The 18,108-nt window shown below is 39.1% G+C and overlaps 1 protein-coding gene across 2 annotated transcripts in view; it reads right to left on the bottom strand.

The window, feature by feature from the left end:
• Window positions 1-18,108, bottom strand: part of LOC121316774 (cullin-9-like) — a 48,333-nt gene that overhangs the window by 12,294 nt on the left and 17,931 nt on the right. For both annotated transcript variants that reach the window (XM_041251950.1, XM_041251949.1), the window contains exons 5-20: window positions 17,734-17,875; window positions 16,000-16,190; window positions 15,426-15,798; window positions 15,068-15,260; window positions 12,135-12,336; window positions 11,224-11,414; window positions 9,936-10,150; window positions 9,425-9,662; window positions 7,997-8,102; window positions 6,455-6,682; window positions 6,000-6,090; window positions 5,291-5,462; window positions 4,984-5,089; window positions 4,764-4,859; window positions 4,356-4,531; window positions 529-662 (exon numbers count right to left, since the gene is read on the bottom strand). In XM_041251950.1, coding sequence (XP_041107884.1) covers window positions 529-662; window positions 4,356-4,531; window positions 4,764-4,859; window positions 4,984-5,089; window positions 5,291-5,462; window positions 6,000-6,090; window positions 6,455-6,682; window positions 7,997-8,102; window positions 9,425-9,662; window positions 9,936-10,150; window positions 11,224-11,414; window positions 12,135-12,336; window positions 15,068-15,260; window positions 15,426-15,798; window positions 16,000-16,190; window positions 17,734-17,875 — 2,854 coding nt within the window. The remainder of the gene's footprint in view (window positions 1-528; window positions 663-4,355; window positions 4,532-4,763; window positions 4,860-4,983; window positions 5,090-5,290; window positions 5,463-5,999; window positions 6,091-6,454; window positions 6,683-7,996; window positions 8,103-9,424; window positions 9,663-9,935; window positions 10,151-11,223; window positions 11,415-12,134; window positions 12,337-15,067; window positions 15,261-15,425; window positions 15,799-15,999; window positions 16,191-17,733; window positions 17,876-18,108) is intronic.

Below are 18,108 nucleotides of genomic sequence, written 5' to 3' on the forward strand. Positions count from 1 at the left end.
AAAAAAAGCATCTACACATAGTGGCTCCCGAGTGGCGCATCCAGTAAAAGCACTCGCAAAGAGTGGAGGATACGCACTATAGTCTGGATGTCGAGTTCAGGTTATCCCTTTGCCGACCGAGGACGGGAGCTCCCAGGGGGCAGCCCACAATTGGCTGAGCACCGTTCGGGGGGGAGGGAGGGTTAGTCGTCTGCGGGCTTGCCTGTAAGCTGCCCAGGGCTGCGTTGTCCTCCGACACTGTAGCTCTGGGTGGCTGCATGGCGAGTCCGCAGTGTGTAAAGAAGCGGGCAGCTAACGGCACACGCTTCGGAGGACAGCATGTGTTGGTCTTCGCCGTTCCCAAGTCAGCGCAGGGGTGGTAGTGGTGAGAGGAGCTAAACAAAATAATTGGACACGACTAAATTGGGGAGAAAATAACAAAACACTAATTGACGACTACTAAATAAAAAAAAATCCAAACAAAATTAAACTTTCAGATTATTTTTCTTCAGGTTATAATACAGAAAAGGCGGCAGATATGTAGGGTACCTGACACAGTGACGCTCTGCACTATGGGAGTAATCAAAGCCTCCCAGCATGTACGCCCCAAGGCCTCAGCTGCCTCTGGGTCTGGGAGGAAACGGTCAGCAAACATCTGTTCGTGTCGAAGAGCACTGTTGAACCTGAAAGATAAAATGAATTCATCAACACAATTGTGACAGTCTGTTCGGCTGACGAGTCTTGTTTCTTGTTAGAACACTTCCCTTGTCTATAAAATTTAACTTTAGGGCAGGATTGTTTTAGATGTTATTACTCATTGTGGTAAAATTTTCCATGCATTTACAGCAGCATAAAAAGGTTAGAAAAACACAGTAATTTTTCACTCATAAAGTGTTACTCAACATACTTTAAAAAAAAAAAATTATATATATATATATATATATATATATATATATATATATATATATATATATATATATATATATACACACACACACACCCCTGCTTGAAACCAGGTTTTTCATGATTATCTATGCTTTTAACTGTATAAATTTGTCTATAAATATTTCATTATATGATACGTATACTTATATAAATCTTGTTAATTTCAATGAAATGGTCATCCAAAGCAAGGAGATTTCAGTCTGAAGCCCAAGTCAGTTAAAAGTCTGAAATGTGTACAACACGGTGTTAGAACACTGGCCTAAGTATAAAAGTGTCTTTGTTAGATGTTCTGAGTTAACTAGCATGTTACCTAATTAACCTTTTGTCACCAATTATTGTTAACAGGTGAGGGTCCATGATTACTACAAATATAGGTATCATAGGCACAAGTTTGTCATTCCTGAATGTAAGGGAGCAGAAAACGGCAAAATATGCGCAGTTAAGCAAAGAAAACAAGAGTCTGTAATTACTTCAAGAAATGAAGGTCAATCTTGCAAGAACTTTGCAAGTGTCTGTAACTGCTGTGGCCAAGACAATCAAACGATTTGAAGAAACTGGCACTCATGAGGACCGAACAAGGTCAGGCAGGCCAAGGGTGACCTCAGAATCAGAGAACAAGTTCATTCGAGTCACAAGTCTGCGAAACCGGCGATTAACTGCCCCTGAAATACAAGCTCAGCTAAATGCTACTAGAAGTACAGATGTTTCAACATCAACTGTTCAGAGGAGATTGTGTGAAGCTGGCCTAACTGGAAGAATTGCTGCAAAGAAACCATTGTTAAGAGTGCAGAATAAGAGGAAGAGACTTGCCTGGGCCAAAAAACACAGAAACTGGACGTTTGAGGAGTGGAAGTTAGTCTTATGGACCAATGAGTCAAAATCTAAAATATTTGGGTCCAAACACCGAGTATTTGTAAGACGCAGAGAGGGTGAGCGCATGAGTTCTGCATGTGTGGTTCCCACTGTCAAGCATGGAGGAGGCAGTGTCATGGTCTGGGGTTGCTTTGCTGGTGACAGAGTTGGTGATCTTTACCAAGTCCACGGCAAGCTCAACCAGCATGGTTATCATTGCATACTTCAGAGGCATGCCATTCCATCAGGATTACGGCTAGTTGGGCAGCCCTTTATTCTTCAGCAAGATAATGACCCGAAACACACCTCAAAGTTGTGCAAGAACTATCTGGCGAAGGAGGAAAGTGAAGGACAATTCAAATCTAATGACCTGGCCTGCCCAGTTTCCAGACCTCAATCCCATAGAACTTGTATGGGACGACCTGGACAGAAGAGTCAAAGCAAAGCTACCCACAAGTGCTCTACACCTCTGGGAATTGCTGCAGAAGAGCTGGGAAGACATGTTGGGTGATTGGGTGATGTTGACCGAATGCATCGTGTTTGTGAGGCTGTTATTAAGGCAAAGAGTGGTTATTTTGAGGAATCCAACATTTAGAGACAATTTTCAATTTTCTTGAACATTGCTTTGATACTCCTTATGTTTTCTTTTGTATATTGTAACATGTGTTTTCATTTTCAAGTATTTACAGAAACTCATACGACGTAAAACACGGTCTATGAAAAAAACTAGTTTCCAGCAAGTGTACTGAAACTTTTGACTGGTACTGTGTGTGTGTGTGTGTATATATATATACACACACACACACACACAGAAGCTATGGCACTATGGAGCCACGACTACCGTGTTATAACCGATTCTGCACTATAATGAGGCGCGTTATAACGGGTAAGCACTGCGTATATACAGTGCCTATAGAAAGTCTACGCCCCCTTGAACTTTTTTCACATTCTGTTGCGTCAGTACCTCAGTTTCATGCATTTAAATGAGGATTTTTTCCCCACTTATCCACATACCATACTCCACACTGTTAACAGGAAAAAGTTTTTATTGAGAAAAAAAATTATATATTAAATACAAAACTGAAAAATCATAATTGGATAAGTCTCCACCCTCCGAGTTAATACTTGGTGGAAGCACCTTTGGCAGCAATTACAGCTGTGAGTCTGTTGGGATAGGTCTCTACCAAGTTTGCACACCTAGATTTGGCAGTATTTGACCATTCTTCTTTACAAAACTGTTCAAGCTCTGTCAAGTTCCTTGGGGAGTGCTGATAGACAGCAATCTCATGCCACAAATTTTCGACTGGATTTAGGTCTGAGCTCCGACTGGGCCACTCAAGGACATTTACCTTTTTGATCCTTATCCACTCCGGTGTAGCTTTGGCTGTGTGCTTTGGGTCGTAGTCATGCTGAAAGGTGAACTTTGGTCCCAGTTTCGGCTTTCTTGCAGAGGGCAGCAGGTTTCCTCAAGGACTTCTCTGTACTTTGCTCCATTCATTTTCCCTTCTATCCTGACAAGTGCCCCAGTCCCTGCCGATGAGAAACATCCCCATAACATGATGCTGCCACCACCATGCTTCACAGTAGGGATGGTGTTCTTTGGGTGATGCGCTGTGTTGGGTTTGCACCAAACATAACGATTTGCATTTGCCAAAAATTTCTATTTTAGTTTCGTAAGACCACAAAACTTTTTGCATACTTCAAAATGGGATTCAAGGTGGGCTTTCTTAAAGGCTTATTGGCCACCCTACCATACAGGCCAGATTTGTGGAGTGCTTGGGATATTGTTGTCACATGCACAGTTTGACCAGTCTTGTCCATAAAAGTCTGTGCATTGGCCTCTTGGTAGCCTCTCTGATCAGTCTCTTTCTTGCTCGGTCATCCAGTTTGGAGGGACAGCCTGATCTTGGCAGGGTCTTGGTGGTGCCATGCACCTTTCACTTCTTAATAATAGTCTTGACCATGCTCCAAGGGATATTCAAGGCCTTTGATATTTTTTTTATACCCATCCCCTGATCTGTGCCTTTCAACAACTTTGTCCCGGAGTTCTTTTGAAAGAGCCTGGTTGAGTCTTTGCTTTGAAATGCACTACCCGGCAGAGGGAACCTACAGGAACTGCTGAATTTATCCTGAAATCATGTAAATCACTACAATTTAACACAGGTGGAGGCCACTTAACTTGGTGAAGGTGATTGGTTACACCTGAGCTAATTTAGGATTGCTATTACAAGGGGGATGGACACTTATCCAACCAAGCTATTTCAGTTTTTATTTTTAATTCATTTTCTACAAATTTCTAGAATATAATTTTCACTTGGAAGTTGTGGGGTAGGATGTGTAGATAGAAAAAAAAAAAAAAAAAAAAAAAAAAACCCCTACCATTTTAATTCCATGCTATAGGCAACAAATGGTGAACATTTTGAAAGGGGGTGTAGACTTTCTATAGGCACTGTGTGTATATATATATATATATATATATATATATATAATTAATCATTATTTACTTTTATTAGTGAAAGAGGAGCTGCTTTTTTTTTTTTTAAAATAATCACAATTATGAAAGAGGAGGAGCTGCTTACTTATTAAAGAGCTGCAGGAGCTGCATTTTGTCCTCCAGGATTTCCTGACACCAAGTGTGTGCCTTAGTTGTGTGGAAGAGGTATGTCCTACAGCACAACTGCTCCTTGAACACTGGCCAAAAGGTGGGCTTGGGCCCCAGGACTTCAAATCCATGGATTCGTGTGTCAATGCCACCCTGTCTCATGGGAAAACAATTAAGTATTCAATACTCTATATGAGACATTTGAGAAGTATGCTTCATTTTTCACTTCATTTTTTTTTTTTTTTTTTTTTAAACATAATAACCTAGTTGCAGAGGCAGTAAATTAACTGGTCAGACATAGACAGATTGCTTTCAGCATAAAATGTAAGCTGGTAAGTTGAAGTTAGAGGTACAAGTGTAACACCAACATATACTATTGCCTCACCTGCTGGCACCTTTTGATTCTGATCTGCACAATAGGCCAACTGCGCGTCATGTTCTCCACAAGGACAACACGGTTGGCTGACGGAGGTACATTCACCTGCATTGACAAGGAAGCACAATTAAAAGCGGTTTTAGCGAATTAAATAGTTCCAAAAATCTTGTTTTGCAGCCAGTGACATGCTTAGACAAGGAGCGAAACTGATCTGCGTTTAGTTACTTACTGTGTTAAGTTCAGTGCTGATGTTTGAGGGGTCTTCACCACCCATCACTATTATCCGTGCTGGCATGTAACTGGAGTCTTCACTAGCCACCAACACGGCCAACTGTCTGCGTTAGACATGCACAATGGTTCATTAGTTTAGGCTCAGGGATCATTTGAAAACACAAAATCGTGGAGAAATAGTTAACTTTTGTACGATAACATTTTTTGAATATGTATTTAACTAAATTCAATTCGAATAATAATAATAATAATAATAATAATAATAATAATAAGGAAAATAAATGACATATTCCATTATCAAATACCTGATCATCACCCCCTTGTACATGTAGATGTTGATAAAATGAGAACCTGTGCTGCCATTCGATTCCCAGTATGTTTTTGGGTTCTTATCTGTCAGCTTGTTAGCTCGATGATGATTGGAGGAAACTTCCACCTTTTCCCAGCACTTATCCTCCTTAAGCTCAACACTAGATCCTAAAGGATCAGAGAAAGTAAGACTTGGTTCTTCACTATGTATTCCAGTTCAGAGCCAAGATGTACGCATTTCTACAATAAAACATGCATTCCGACACCTAATTGTGTAGAAAAATACAATACAAAAATTTAGAAATTCTGATTATTTTTTGCGATAATGATGAAATTCTATATCAAGAACAGGACACTTTGGAAAACAGTGTCAGGTAACAGACTGGAAGACAGTCTGTGAAACAACGGAGGCACGGGGAGACGGAATCAGAGATGAGATGATTTTAACCCAGTTGCTCCTGTATAATAATTATTACACAAAAAAGTCATAAATCCCTCAGTTGAATTGCAGTAATTATAACACTTTGACATTGCATCTACTCATGAGAAAAAACAAAGCCTGTTTTCAGCAGTGAACAATCAGGAACGTAATTTAAAGGCTGCTTTCAAATAATGCAACTGCACTGACTACATCTCATAACTATGGGATGCAGTCTTATCTATAAGATTTTAATAGATAAAACAGTTCACTCAGACAACACAGACCTTGGCACAGGTTTCTCAGAAATACATCAAAGAAGGGGATGTTAATTTGTTGATGGCTCCTTCGATGTTCCTCGATCTGTCCCAATACCATCTGCATAAAACAACAAATTGCAAGAAGAAATATTAGACAGGGACCTTAAACAAATTACATACTCTATTCTAGTCATTACAATTGGTCACAGTCCTTGCAAAAAAGAAACTTGAGAGAATGCAGTATCACCGCTTTGATATTCCAAAAACTGCAAGAGGTACTTCACAGGTCTAGCCAGCGACTACTTAACTTAAACTTGGAATCAGCAAACAAGAAAAGCTATGCAGCTATACCAGCTAATAGGCACCTCTTAACAGTTAAGTAAATAAGAGTCATCCCAGCAATGTCCTAGTTAAAACAGACTGACAAAATTTTGCATACGCATCCCCATATACAAACATCACTAAGTGCGCTCCAAATGTACCTGTATGCAGCCAGCCAGTATACTGGTAGTCATTTTCTTGTAAAGGCTGGCGTATTTCTCACAGTCACTGATCAGGTCACGCAGCTCTGGCACCAGCAGCAAGTTTGTGTTGTGTTTGTCCAGGGCTTTGATCAGCACTTCCTTAGTGCCCAAGCGACACATTACCACAGCGTAGTCCTTATTGGTCGTGGCTAGTCGGTACAGGAAATGGATGAACTGCTGCACAACCTTATGCAAGTATAGAAAATAAATAAATGAGCAAGCTTTTACTGCAATTAGGATACTTAACAATAATTCTAAACTGACTATGTGCAAACAATAAAACGTGGTTAGGCTAGGTGTCTGCAATGAACATTGGAGTGGCTCTAGAGAAACACTCAAAGCTACAAGAAGATGCACTGAAGTGTCAAAAGTCAATGAATTAATCATACAACCTGGAGAAAAGGAGTGACGAGACAGTGGATGTTTTGCCAGCATGAACTACATGCGTTTACGTGCAAGGTTTGTTATTTCGTTTCCTTTACCTCAGGGACAGTGCAAAATACATAAATAAATTTTTTGCAGTGTAATGCCTACCAGGTTACAATAGAATTAAGTACTCCTCACACAGTTCTAGGGAAAATTCTAACAGGTCATCAATTTCAAATAAACACATTTAAGACTACTGCTCTTTAAGGGTCATGTAAAATTAACAACTGTACAACAAACAAAGCAAAAGCTAAAATACACCAAAAGTGCACCTTCACCAGCCACGTCTAATCTAAAGGTTTCGGTAAATATTTGTGTTCAAGTCAAAATGTTGTCACAGCCTATGATCCGGCCACTCCAATTAAAGGAGAGCTCTGGAATACTGAGACTAGTTTAATTTAGCAAACTTGACTGTGACAAAAAATGGATGTTACTAACTTGTTATGCCGAATGTTGCTTGTAACTGCGGTATTCATTTAAAAATTGTGTTTTACTCAAAGTGACATGAAACTTTCTAAAAATGAATACAAGTAATGGCATCTGTACGCCTAAGGTTCATACATTTTATATCTCTCTATATACACACACACACGTCTGTCTGTCTGTCTGTCTATATATGAAAACAGTGTGTGATCTGTGTTATTGATATAGATAGAGGTTAAAATAATGCGGCAGCGAAATTTTTGTTGGACAAAATCAATAATGAGAGAATCACAGAATACAGTGGAGTACATCTGTGTACCAATGGCCACTTCAAATGCCATCTGAAACAGAACGTTTTGACCATGTGGCCAGTACAAAACTATTGCCACAGAGGGTTTAATTTTACTTGTACCACATCCACACTAGAACGTGATCTAAAGAACAATTAAATAGTTATGCCACCAGTCTTATGACCACAATATTACAGCCAAATTAGGTCACAGGTCAAAGGTACTGTCTGATAGAGATTTTGCCTGAGGCTTTTTCCCCATAAAATTTAAAATACAAAAGTAGGCATCTTGGTTTACAAGATTTTAGCAGCTGAAATAGAGAAGACAGGGATGCATACTTATTACTGGTGCTTTTCCTTACCTCTCTGTCGCCAATGTGGGCTGTCATGGAAGATAGGCAGGGCTCAATGCTTTCATGCCAGGGCAGCACATCTTCTTGGTAGTTATCTAAAAACTTGTTTAAAGTCCTATACAGAAGAAAAAAAGAAAAGAAAAAAAATAACTAAAACAATGTATTATCCAGGATATATAGACAGTAGAAGTTGGAACTCTACTCGGTTGCAATTTTGACTTTGCAGCACTTATTAATTTCTTTCGGTAATTCATTACTGCACTTTGCATGTGGCTGTCGGAACACATTTGAGCAGATTCTCTGAGAAAGGAGAGAAGGGTTAAAATGGTCTCAGTTGGTATACCATCAGATCCCAGTTAAGAAGTTTGAACTGGCCAGACTGTAGTTTACTGGAGGAAGCTTGACATTGTGCCTAAATGGTTGTTCCTAACATTGACACTGGTTATAGCTTGCAACTGTGGAATTAATTTAAAATGTACACATAAGTGACTGAATTTCTCTAATGTTTGCGCATTACTTTAAACTGGAAATAGAATACACACCATAAAGAAAAAGTACTATGCAATTATTTAGCAGGTTAAGGATATTTCCAAACAGCTGCAAGGTAGAATCCTAGCTTCTGACAAATACAAATTTCAGAATCTGTAAATCTTCCGACAGAAAACTGTAGTTCCGAGCATTATGATGGGCTGCCCAAGAGATATACTAAATCTTAATGCCAAACTCCTGCTTGCTTAGTGGACATTTACAAGAATATAAAGTGACTTGCCTCTGGGTCAAATAAAATGTTTCCATTACAGCTTGGATCTCCTGACTGCTAGTTCTTATGTCTAATCACCATTACAAAACTGCCTGAAGGTTATATAGGGGAACTAGGCAACAGGTTTACAGTGTGCAAGAACAGAAGTACTTAAATCAGTACAGCGTACCAGTGGTTCTCAAATTAAAGTACATCTAATCACTTTAGCTACAGACAGTGTTAGAAGATGACAAAATGTTTAGATACTCTGCAAGTAATTTGACCCGCTTGTGATCAGGTCTTACCTCATCATTCCTGAATCTTTGAACACCATGATGTTAATGTACTACAGAGGTTCACACAGTTACTAGGAAAAGTCACTCACGATTTCTCAGAACTTCAGTGCTGCTGCTTTTAGGACAATGCTCGACCCATCACAGAACATAAAAGTGGTGACTTTACTGCAAGGTCCTTTCCACCCTAAAAGTGACCTCACACCCCAAAGCAGCACCCAGGTGGTAAACTGTTCAGGTCTGAGGATCATTTGAAAGCATGTGACCTGCATTCTTTATGCTGTATACAGTCTTGTAGTTCTGTATACAGAGCGAAGGGGATTACACCATGCAAGAGAGCACATAAAAATGTGTTGTTTGTAACGCACCCATCCTGGATTGATAAAGGCAAACAGTGTTGCCTACCTCAGGACAGAGAGCTGTACGGCCTTGTCCGTCCTATGGTGATCTAGCGCCCGCACCAGCGCCTGGTAGGTGTCCTTGTCTTTCATGATATCACTCAGCTCCAGTTCCAGCCGAGGCACCTCGTCACAGATCAGTCGCTCCAGAGTCAGGATGATCTCCTTGGTTGCAGTCATCTCCTTCAGACTCACCAGGAGCATCTTTAGTTCCATGTCCTTGAAATCCAGCTCTTCCTTGGAATCTGGAATCAACAAGATTGAAGTTAAGAATACACACTGAAGGTTTAAATCAAAACGTAACTGGTCTAAGACCCAAGTTAAATACAGTGAAAACTGAAGAAGAAACATTAAAAAATCTAAAAACAAAAAAAAAACAGCTCAAGAATCTGTGCAACAGATTCAGAACGTGGGAGGCAGCTTGTAAAAATTGAATGTCATGCTTGCTGACTCCATTAAAAAATCCAATTAAAGTGATTGGATTTTCACTATGTATATGATAAAGGTATCTTTCTTACCCAGTCCTGTCGGGAGCTTGTGGACCATTGAGATGTGGCTAAGGGCAATGATGGCCAGCTTTTGTTCTGGGCTTGCTGCAGAACAACTCTTTTTCCCTATGCAGCGGTTCAGGACAAGACAGACATCACAAGCCACCAGCTGCTCCGCCAGACTCTTGTGGTTCGACACCATCATGATGATCAGAAGCAGGCCATTGCATACTGCAAGGGAGCAACTTCGCAGAAAATAAATAAGTTTAAAAATACCAGAAAATGTACTTACTTTCTCTCATAGGACATGTAGGAAAGACTATGGATTGAGATAAATCCCAGCTGACCAGAAAGAACAGCAATATAGGTCAAACTTTACTTTAGCAAGCATGGCACTGTCCCTTTTTGAAGAGACTGAGAAAAGTGGAAAAAAGAGGGAGGGAAAAAAAGGGGAAAAAAAGGGGGGGGGGGAAACACCTGGTAAAGGCTCTACACCGATTCCACGCGGTGTACCTACGCGGTCGAAACAAGACTGTCGCGAAACAAGTATCCGTCTTGTTGATGAAGAAAAGATATCAAGCAGAGAGAGGGAGGGTGGGCTGGTTCTGACCGAAGTCTCTCTGTTCTGTACTGTAGGTATCGGTGATCGACGAGCGTCTGAGAACACCAAACCAAGCTGCTGGTAGCTAAATGATTCTTGGTAATAGACACAGAAAAGACTATAAAAACCTGCAACTTTCCTAGTCATGCACAATAGTTGGATCGCTAAATATTAATTTCAAGGAATGATAAGGGTGTCACAGTCTAAATAACAGCAAATCCCAGTAAACAGGAGTGCCGGAAAACTACTTAGACAGCAGTTTAATTCAGCAAGCCTGACACTGTGCCAAAAACCTTGCTGCTAACTTCTGACAGAGTGTAACTTGCCATTAATATATTTTTTAAACGTATGTTTACAACACTGAATTTAATAAACTTGTTGATTTGTTCGCCTTCTTTTACTTTGAGTTAGGACAATATAAACATCTTGCTAACCTCTATATTGCAATATACAAAGAAAGTTTACTCAGCTGCACAAATGATTCATTCTATTTACCATATAGAGCTGGAATACCAGACCTAAACTATGTACTTATTGGAACCCTAAGCAGAACATACACAAAAAAAAAAAAAAAAGGACTAGTTTTTCTTGGAAATTTTGTGCACATGGAAATCTTGTAAAATGTAACCAGTCATACACTCGCAAAATACATTTTTAAACAAGAGAACGATTTGCATGAAAGTTAAATATCCGAACCACACACTGGACCCCACGTACCCTTGAGTGTTTAACATTAGGTCGATGGCAGCTGGAATGGCATTGAGGAGACCTTTTGACCCTTCTGGGGTTGCAGAGCCAATACTGGCAAAGATCTCAAGCATCATCTGTGCTCCAGACTCAGAAAGTGGGAAGCAGCTTGTAAAACTGCGAATGTCATGCTTGCTGGCTCCAGTAACCACTTTTAAAGCCTATGGAAAAAACCCCCAAAAAAACAAAATGAAGATATCAGTTTTATGCAGTTTTGTTATTACAGTCGGCGCCGCCTTATCAGGATATTAATAAAAATCGGGATTTCTGCTTAAATGGGGACACTACTCTGGGAGATTATTCTTCCCAAGGCTATTACTATTACTGGGGACGGCACTTTGTTTAATTGGGATATAGTATTTTTGGTGAACAGAGATCTCTTTTCAGAGCAAGACAGGTTTGCGTAGCACAGTGCAGTAATTACGCTGTGACTTGCATAAACCACGTTGAACTCTTGAAGGAGCTGGAGTCTCCTGTGGTTTCTCAAGCTGCTGTTGCAAAGAAAGTTGGCATGTCGCCTTGTGTTTATGAATAAAAAAAACTGACTTATTTTAAATTATGTATTTAACATTTAATCATAATGTGATTTATGATTAATGTGATTTTTTTCTCTTTACTAAGTTTGTTTCAACTTCGTCTCATTTAATTAGGATAGTCACTTATTCTCCCTGAGGCATCCCGATAAAGCAGCGCCAACTCACTTATGATCATGGTCATACTCAGAACAGTGGAGTTACCTGATGTTACCTCTTAAAAAAAACATAGGTGTGGCTTATCTCGCCAGGGTATACATTTTTACCTCAACAAGTGTTTTTTAAAATATATATATATATATATATATATATATATATTTTCGGTTATCTTGAAGTTTCACAACTTACCGCCAGGGAAGCTTGCTGCACTTGAGCACAGCTGGAGTGCTCTTGCATGCAGGTGAGGATGGCTTTGACACCCCCCTCTGTGGCAAACATGACCCTCCATTCGTACTTGAGCATGAGGGCGTGGACCAGCCGCAGAGCGCTGACCACCTTCTCCTTCGACTCCGTGATGAGCATCTCCACCAGCATCTTCAACAGCTTTTCTCTGGGGACAGGAAACAATATTCATGTACTAAATAGTGAGGGAGGGCGACAATAGAAAATGGACAAGTGTGGCAGCAAAAAGGAAACTTAATTTCTTTTCTGCTGCGCATACAGCTCATACGTTTATAGGAAACACTCCATAGTATACAAACTCTTGAGATAGCTACAGAGGAATAACCAGAGAGAGACCCCTGTGTCAAGACAAATTACACACACACACCCCCTCACTTAAAAAGCACCAGATTCTGTCGAGTCAACGCCCCGGTTTGAACGATCGTCCTGTCCCCCCCCCCCCACCCCCGTATAGCATATGTTATATGTATATATATATAATAATATATATATATAATATATTATATATATATATATATATATATATATATGTATGTACACATTACTACTAATAGTGTATATATTATTATTATTATTATTATTATTATTATTATAATAATAATAATAATAATAATAATAATAATAATAATAATAATAAGTACATTAAAAATCAGCTTGATTGTATTTTGCTAAGTGCACCCCCTGAAATGTATATGTTTATGCGTGTGGGTGTACCTATTTTATTACTACTATTAAGAACATTAAGAATGGCCTTGACTATACTTCACTATGTGCGCACCCAGTTTAAAGTACTTATGTATGCTTGTGGGTGTACAGTATATGTATTTTATTATTAAGCTTCAGTGGGATAACACACTAGTCTGAGTGAATGGCCACTATCACAGAAAGGGTGGGCATATAATTAGGGAGATATATATATATTACACACACACACACACACACACACACACAAAAAATGTATTTATTTTTTTAGTTTGTATCAAGGCGCTGTTCTCATAGTTCAGAGTTAACTGGTTCAGTAACTGTGTTTTACCACTAAGGTTGATTGTTGTGTGTTTTGACTTGTGGAGGAGCAGATGACGAGTTCATGTCATGCACAAAGTCCGCAAAATGTATGCAAGACAAACGTTTGTTTGTGTGGGCATGCATCGTTTTCGTAAAGATGCTACCACGGTAGCTTTTTTTAAAATTTTATTTTTACTGTCTTTTTATCATTATTTTCATGCTCCCTTAGGTTTTTGGTTTCGCTACCTTTGTATACGTGGTCCGGAGCTGGGATGCGGTTATATTTCAAACAGTTGTTAATTTGTATAATTTTTTCAAATTCATAGACTACTATGACTACAAATGGTAATACTAATTGCTCTAGCCTACCTGTTAATTTCATTAGTTGGAATGTCAAGGGACTCAACCATCCAGTTAAACAGAATAAAGTATTATCACACCATCAACAATTTAAAGCAAGCATTGCATTCCGGCAGGAGACACATCTTCGCACATCAGACCACTTTTGTATAAGGGGTAGGTGGGTGAGGCAGCTCTTTAACTCAAACATTCACTGCAAGTTCAGAGGGGCAGGAATTTTGATCCATAAATCAACCCCTTTGTTAGCTCTTGTGTGACCGCAGACCCGAATGGTCATAAATTGTATTTTGTATTTCCTAAAAAAATCAATAAAAGCATTATAAAAAAGAAAAAACTGCCTAGAAGTACTTGCTCTGTGCATTAATGATTCAGACAATTGGTTGCATGCATGAATAAGCGTCAGACGACGAAGATGTGTTCAGCGGTTTCAGATCAGAGGCCACAGACTCCACAGTCTGATTGATTACGCTTTCCTGTTACGGTACAATCTATATTTTGGATTTTTTTTTTTTTTTTTTAAAAGACACTGCAAGAGCTTGTAACTAAGGCATTTTTTGTATTGAACATTTTAATACTATAGGGCTTTTAAAATGTAGGAACTTTTACTCTAGTGTTTTTGACCTACATGTGGTTTTTCATGATGTGCCTTTGCGCTGCACACTTTTCACACTTGTGAAAATATCTGAAATGACAAAACAGTGGATATACTGCAGAAACTTTGAATTGTAGCTCACCGCTCAATAAATATGCTAATTGTACTTCTTGATTATTTAGCGTGACTTTGTGGTGTGCTCTACCTTTGAATTTTAAGCATGGCTAATTGTAAACGTAACCTATCTACCTAATGTTAATAATGCCTGTAATTTCAACCCCTCCCTCTACACTTCTGCCTTAACAACAACTTTACGCACCCTGGGCACTGACTCACCAGAATCCGGTATATTAACAAACATTGTAACAATCGTTTTTGTGTCCCAATGTATTTAAATTAGGTTTGGGCATTTCAAGATAATATTACAAATAATTACTGAGCTACGCGTAAACATGCAAAGCATAATATAAATACATGCACATTTAATTACGTAGGTAAATAGATAGCTCGTAATTGAGCCATGTTTTATGTATTTTTGTGTAAAGTTTACGTATTGAAATCATACGCAGATCAATGCAATGTAAAGCATCCACAGGTGATAAATAACAACAGCAATAAAATAGCATAAACATTACAACTAAATACCGATAAACGCAAAAATAATTTAGTTTTTACTTGTTCACTCTGAATCATGAAACTAAATAGTCATGTGACTCGTTTACAACTACGGGGGAGATTTGGCAGGGGGCGACATTTTCCATGACACCACTATGGCTTTAAAAAGGTCTTAATACAGTTACAGTTAATTCATAAATAAAATAAAGACTCTGCACAAGACCTGCCAGAGCTATCCCAGTAGGTGGCACTATTCAGTTGTTTGAGAACTTAATAGAGAAATAGACAGAACAGGGTATGGCTTTACCGGATGGTTTGCGCAGAGTCTGTCCTCAGCATGATTTTTTCCTGGGTTCCATCCTCCTCCAGGATCTTGGTAATAAATTTGAGACCAGCCAGCTGCTGCCCCAAATCAGAACTGTTCTTTTTCATGATGTCAATCACCTCACCAAACTTATCCAGGTAGTTCTTTTTCCCCTGAATCTTTGGGTTACTGAACACTGTTTAAAAGAAAGAAATATGGATCATTTCTTCAGCTGGGTAGGAACTGAAGGCAGAGCTGGGATTTAAATCCAGTATCTGGTCAGACTCTGTGAAATAAAAATAAAAAAAATAAATAAAAATATATATTTTTGTATTTCTTCCGAAATACAAATGCAACTCACCTTTCATTTTTTCTTCAAGATCTTCAGGGAACTTGAGTTCATCGTCTTTAGGGAGCTCGCTCTCGGGCTTAGCTGAAGCAGAGCTTGCAAAGTCTGGCACAATCTCCTTCTTGGGTTTCTTAGAGACAGAGACCAGGCTCCCCAGGAATGAGGAGCTGCCTTCATCCCCATAATCCATGGAGTTCAAGATCTCAGGGAGCCTCTCCTGCTCAAGGCCCTCATTGCGCAAGTAGCGATTGATGTAGACCTGGGAGCTCTGCAGGTCACTCAGGCTGGCTGTCTGCGAGTGCTGGGTCAGGTATTTCAGCAACTTCTGGGCAACTTCCACCGGCACCGACAACTGGATTAAGGTAGCATCATCGATCTCAGACATCTGCCATACACAAACAGGGACAATTGTTTAATATTTTCCTAATTTTTGTAGCAAGCTACTGTTTTTTTATATATATATATATATATATATATATATATATATATATATATATATATATATATATATATATATATTTTTTTTTTTTTACAGACCCTAGATATGTGTGTCCTCTTTTTCTAAGAGGCTCTTACTCAGTCTCACCTGATCATCCAGGTTCTGTCGGATGATATTGTTTATCTCCTGCTGCTGCTTTGGTTCAAGTTTCTTGATGAAGAAGAGCACCTCCCACCACTCTGCCCGGCTCAGAGTCCCTGTGTCTTCCCTCACACTCTCAGCCAGGTAAGGCAATGAATACAATCCACCAGGGGGCTTGTAGAAAAACATCGGGCCTACTGCCGATCAAAGACAAACACAGTGTTCAATAGAAAGTGGGGGCTTTTATAGTAATTCAATTTATATACTGTAGAAAATGTGGATGCCGAAGCTACACAAGTGTTCAAGATCAGCTTTTAAAAACCTGCAGTGCCTCGTCCTGGGATATAGATAAAGAGTCTCCTCCAGTGAGAAACCCCATTAAAAGGAGAAATTAAGACAGTAACTCCCGTTTCAATTAAGTCCAAAGCCCCAAGGAATTCTCAATAAAAGCGAAAGTCTTTATTTCAACATATTTAAAACCACGGTAACTATCATAGGATTAGGTTATTCTTATATTAGAGTTCAAGGACAACAAAATGCATTCCTCATTCCGTCCAAAATGACTAGCATTTGGAATATAGATGTCCAGTGTGCCTCTCAAAAGAAAGCAATCAATTAATCTATTTCTGCACAGATTCAGAACGGAATTCTATTATTAGAAAGAAAACAAAGATTAAAGTTGACCAAACAATTTGCTTTTTGAGTTTAATTATCTATCGAATGATGTTAGGGGGGATCATTTTAAAACACTGGCACATTTTGAAGAGCGATCTTACCTTTAAGAAGATTATACAGGATTGACCACCACGCATTGCATTCAAACGTGCCAGGAATATTAGAGATTTGTTAGTTCATTTAGCCCTAAAACTGATCAAACTAAATCGTGGTTGCCAACCCCTCCTGATGGTAATTTTAAGTGCGGGCATTGTATTCATTGCTCTAATACAACTAACACTAAGTATTTTGTTCACCCCAGATCTGACAGAAAAATAAAAATTAAAAGGTTTTATTAACTGCAATACCCCTGGCGTAATTTACGTGCTGACATGCCTGTTTGGACAGGTATAAGTGCGCCAAACAAAAATAGCTTTAAAAATCACATATTGCTGAACATAAAGCAGCAATTAGAAATAATAACCAAGATTATAGGAAAACTGGACATGGATCTTCTCCACATTCACTAAGATTTGTGGGGGTGGAGAGGGTCACTGTTCCTACTCGGGGTGGCAATCTAGTTGACTTCCTTCTGTGACGAGAGGCACATTGGATACTTGCAATACAAGCGCTAAAACGATTTGGACTTAATGAGGAGTTGAATATGTCCCCTAATTTAAATAATGACTATATTTTATGTTATGTGATATTTGATGGATCATACTAACTGAAAGACATCGGAAAGTAACAATTCTGCTGTGTGTCATCTGGGTAATGTGCTAAATTATTGCTGTTCCTTATTAAGAAATGCATACTAGGAGTTAAATGCATACTAGGTGATAAATAGTAGAACTACTATACCTTTGAATTTTAAGCATGCCCAATTGTAATCGTAATCTACCTAATGTTAATAATCCCTACAATTTCTCCCTTAACCAAGGCATGATACTTCATCTCATCAGTATCAGATTATAGCAATAAAAAAATAAAACAATACAGAAAAAACAGGGGTCACACAACGACTTGAACAATGTACAACATGGACCATTTCAAAAGAAAACTAGTGTGTTCCTGCATCTTACTCACCTGTGTTTAGCTTCAGAGTCTCTGTGAGTGACAAGGCCTTCTCCTGAGCTTCCTTCTCCGCGTGCCCGCTCGTGCAACTGCCAACGATCTCAATCATGTGCCAGTGGACCCAGTACGTCCTGCTCAGGGAGTTCCAGTACACCTGCAGGATATGGAAAAGAACTACAGATCAACACTTGGACTCCAGCACATTTAACTTTTTCAACACAGTTAAAACAAGGTAAAATATGTACAGTATGCACCCCCCAAGGACAACAATCATATTAAAAAGGCTCAATAGCCTATACAAACACAGAATGTAGAATGGCACAATGCTGTATGTCCGACGTAACATATTTTGATCCTTTTTCAAGATATAGCCTTCTGAAACTCAGC

This window comes from Polyodon spathula, chromosome 6 (genome assembly GCF_017654505.1).
Source record: "Polyodon spathula isolate WHYD16114869_AA chromosome 6, ASM1765450v1, whole genome shotgun sequence".
NCBI classification, from domain to species: Eukaryota; Metazoa; Chordata; class Actinopteri; order Acipenseriformes; family Polyodontidae; genus Polyodon; species Polyodon spathula.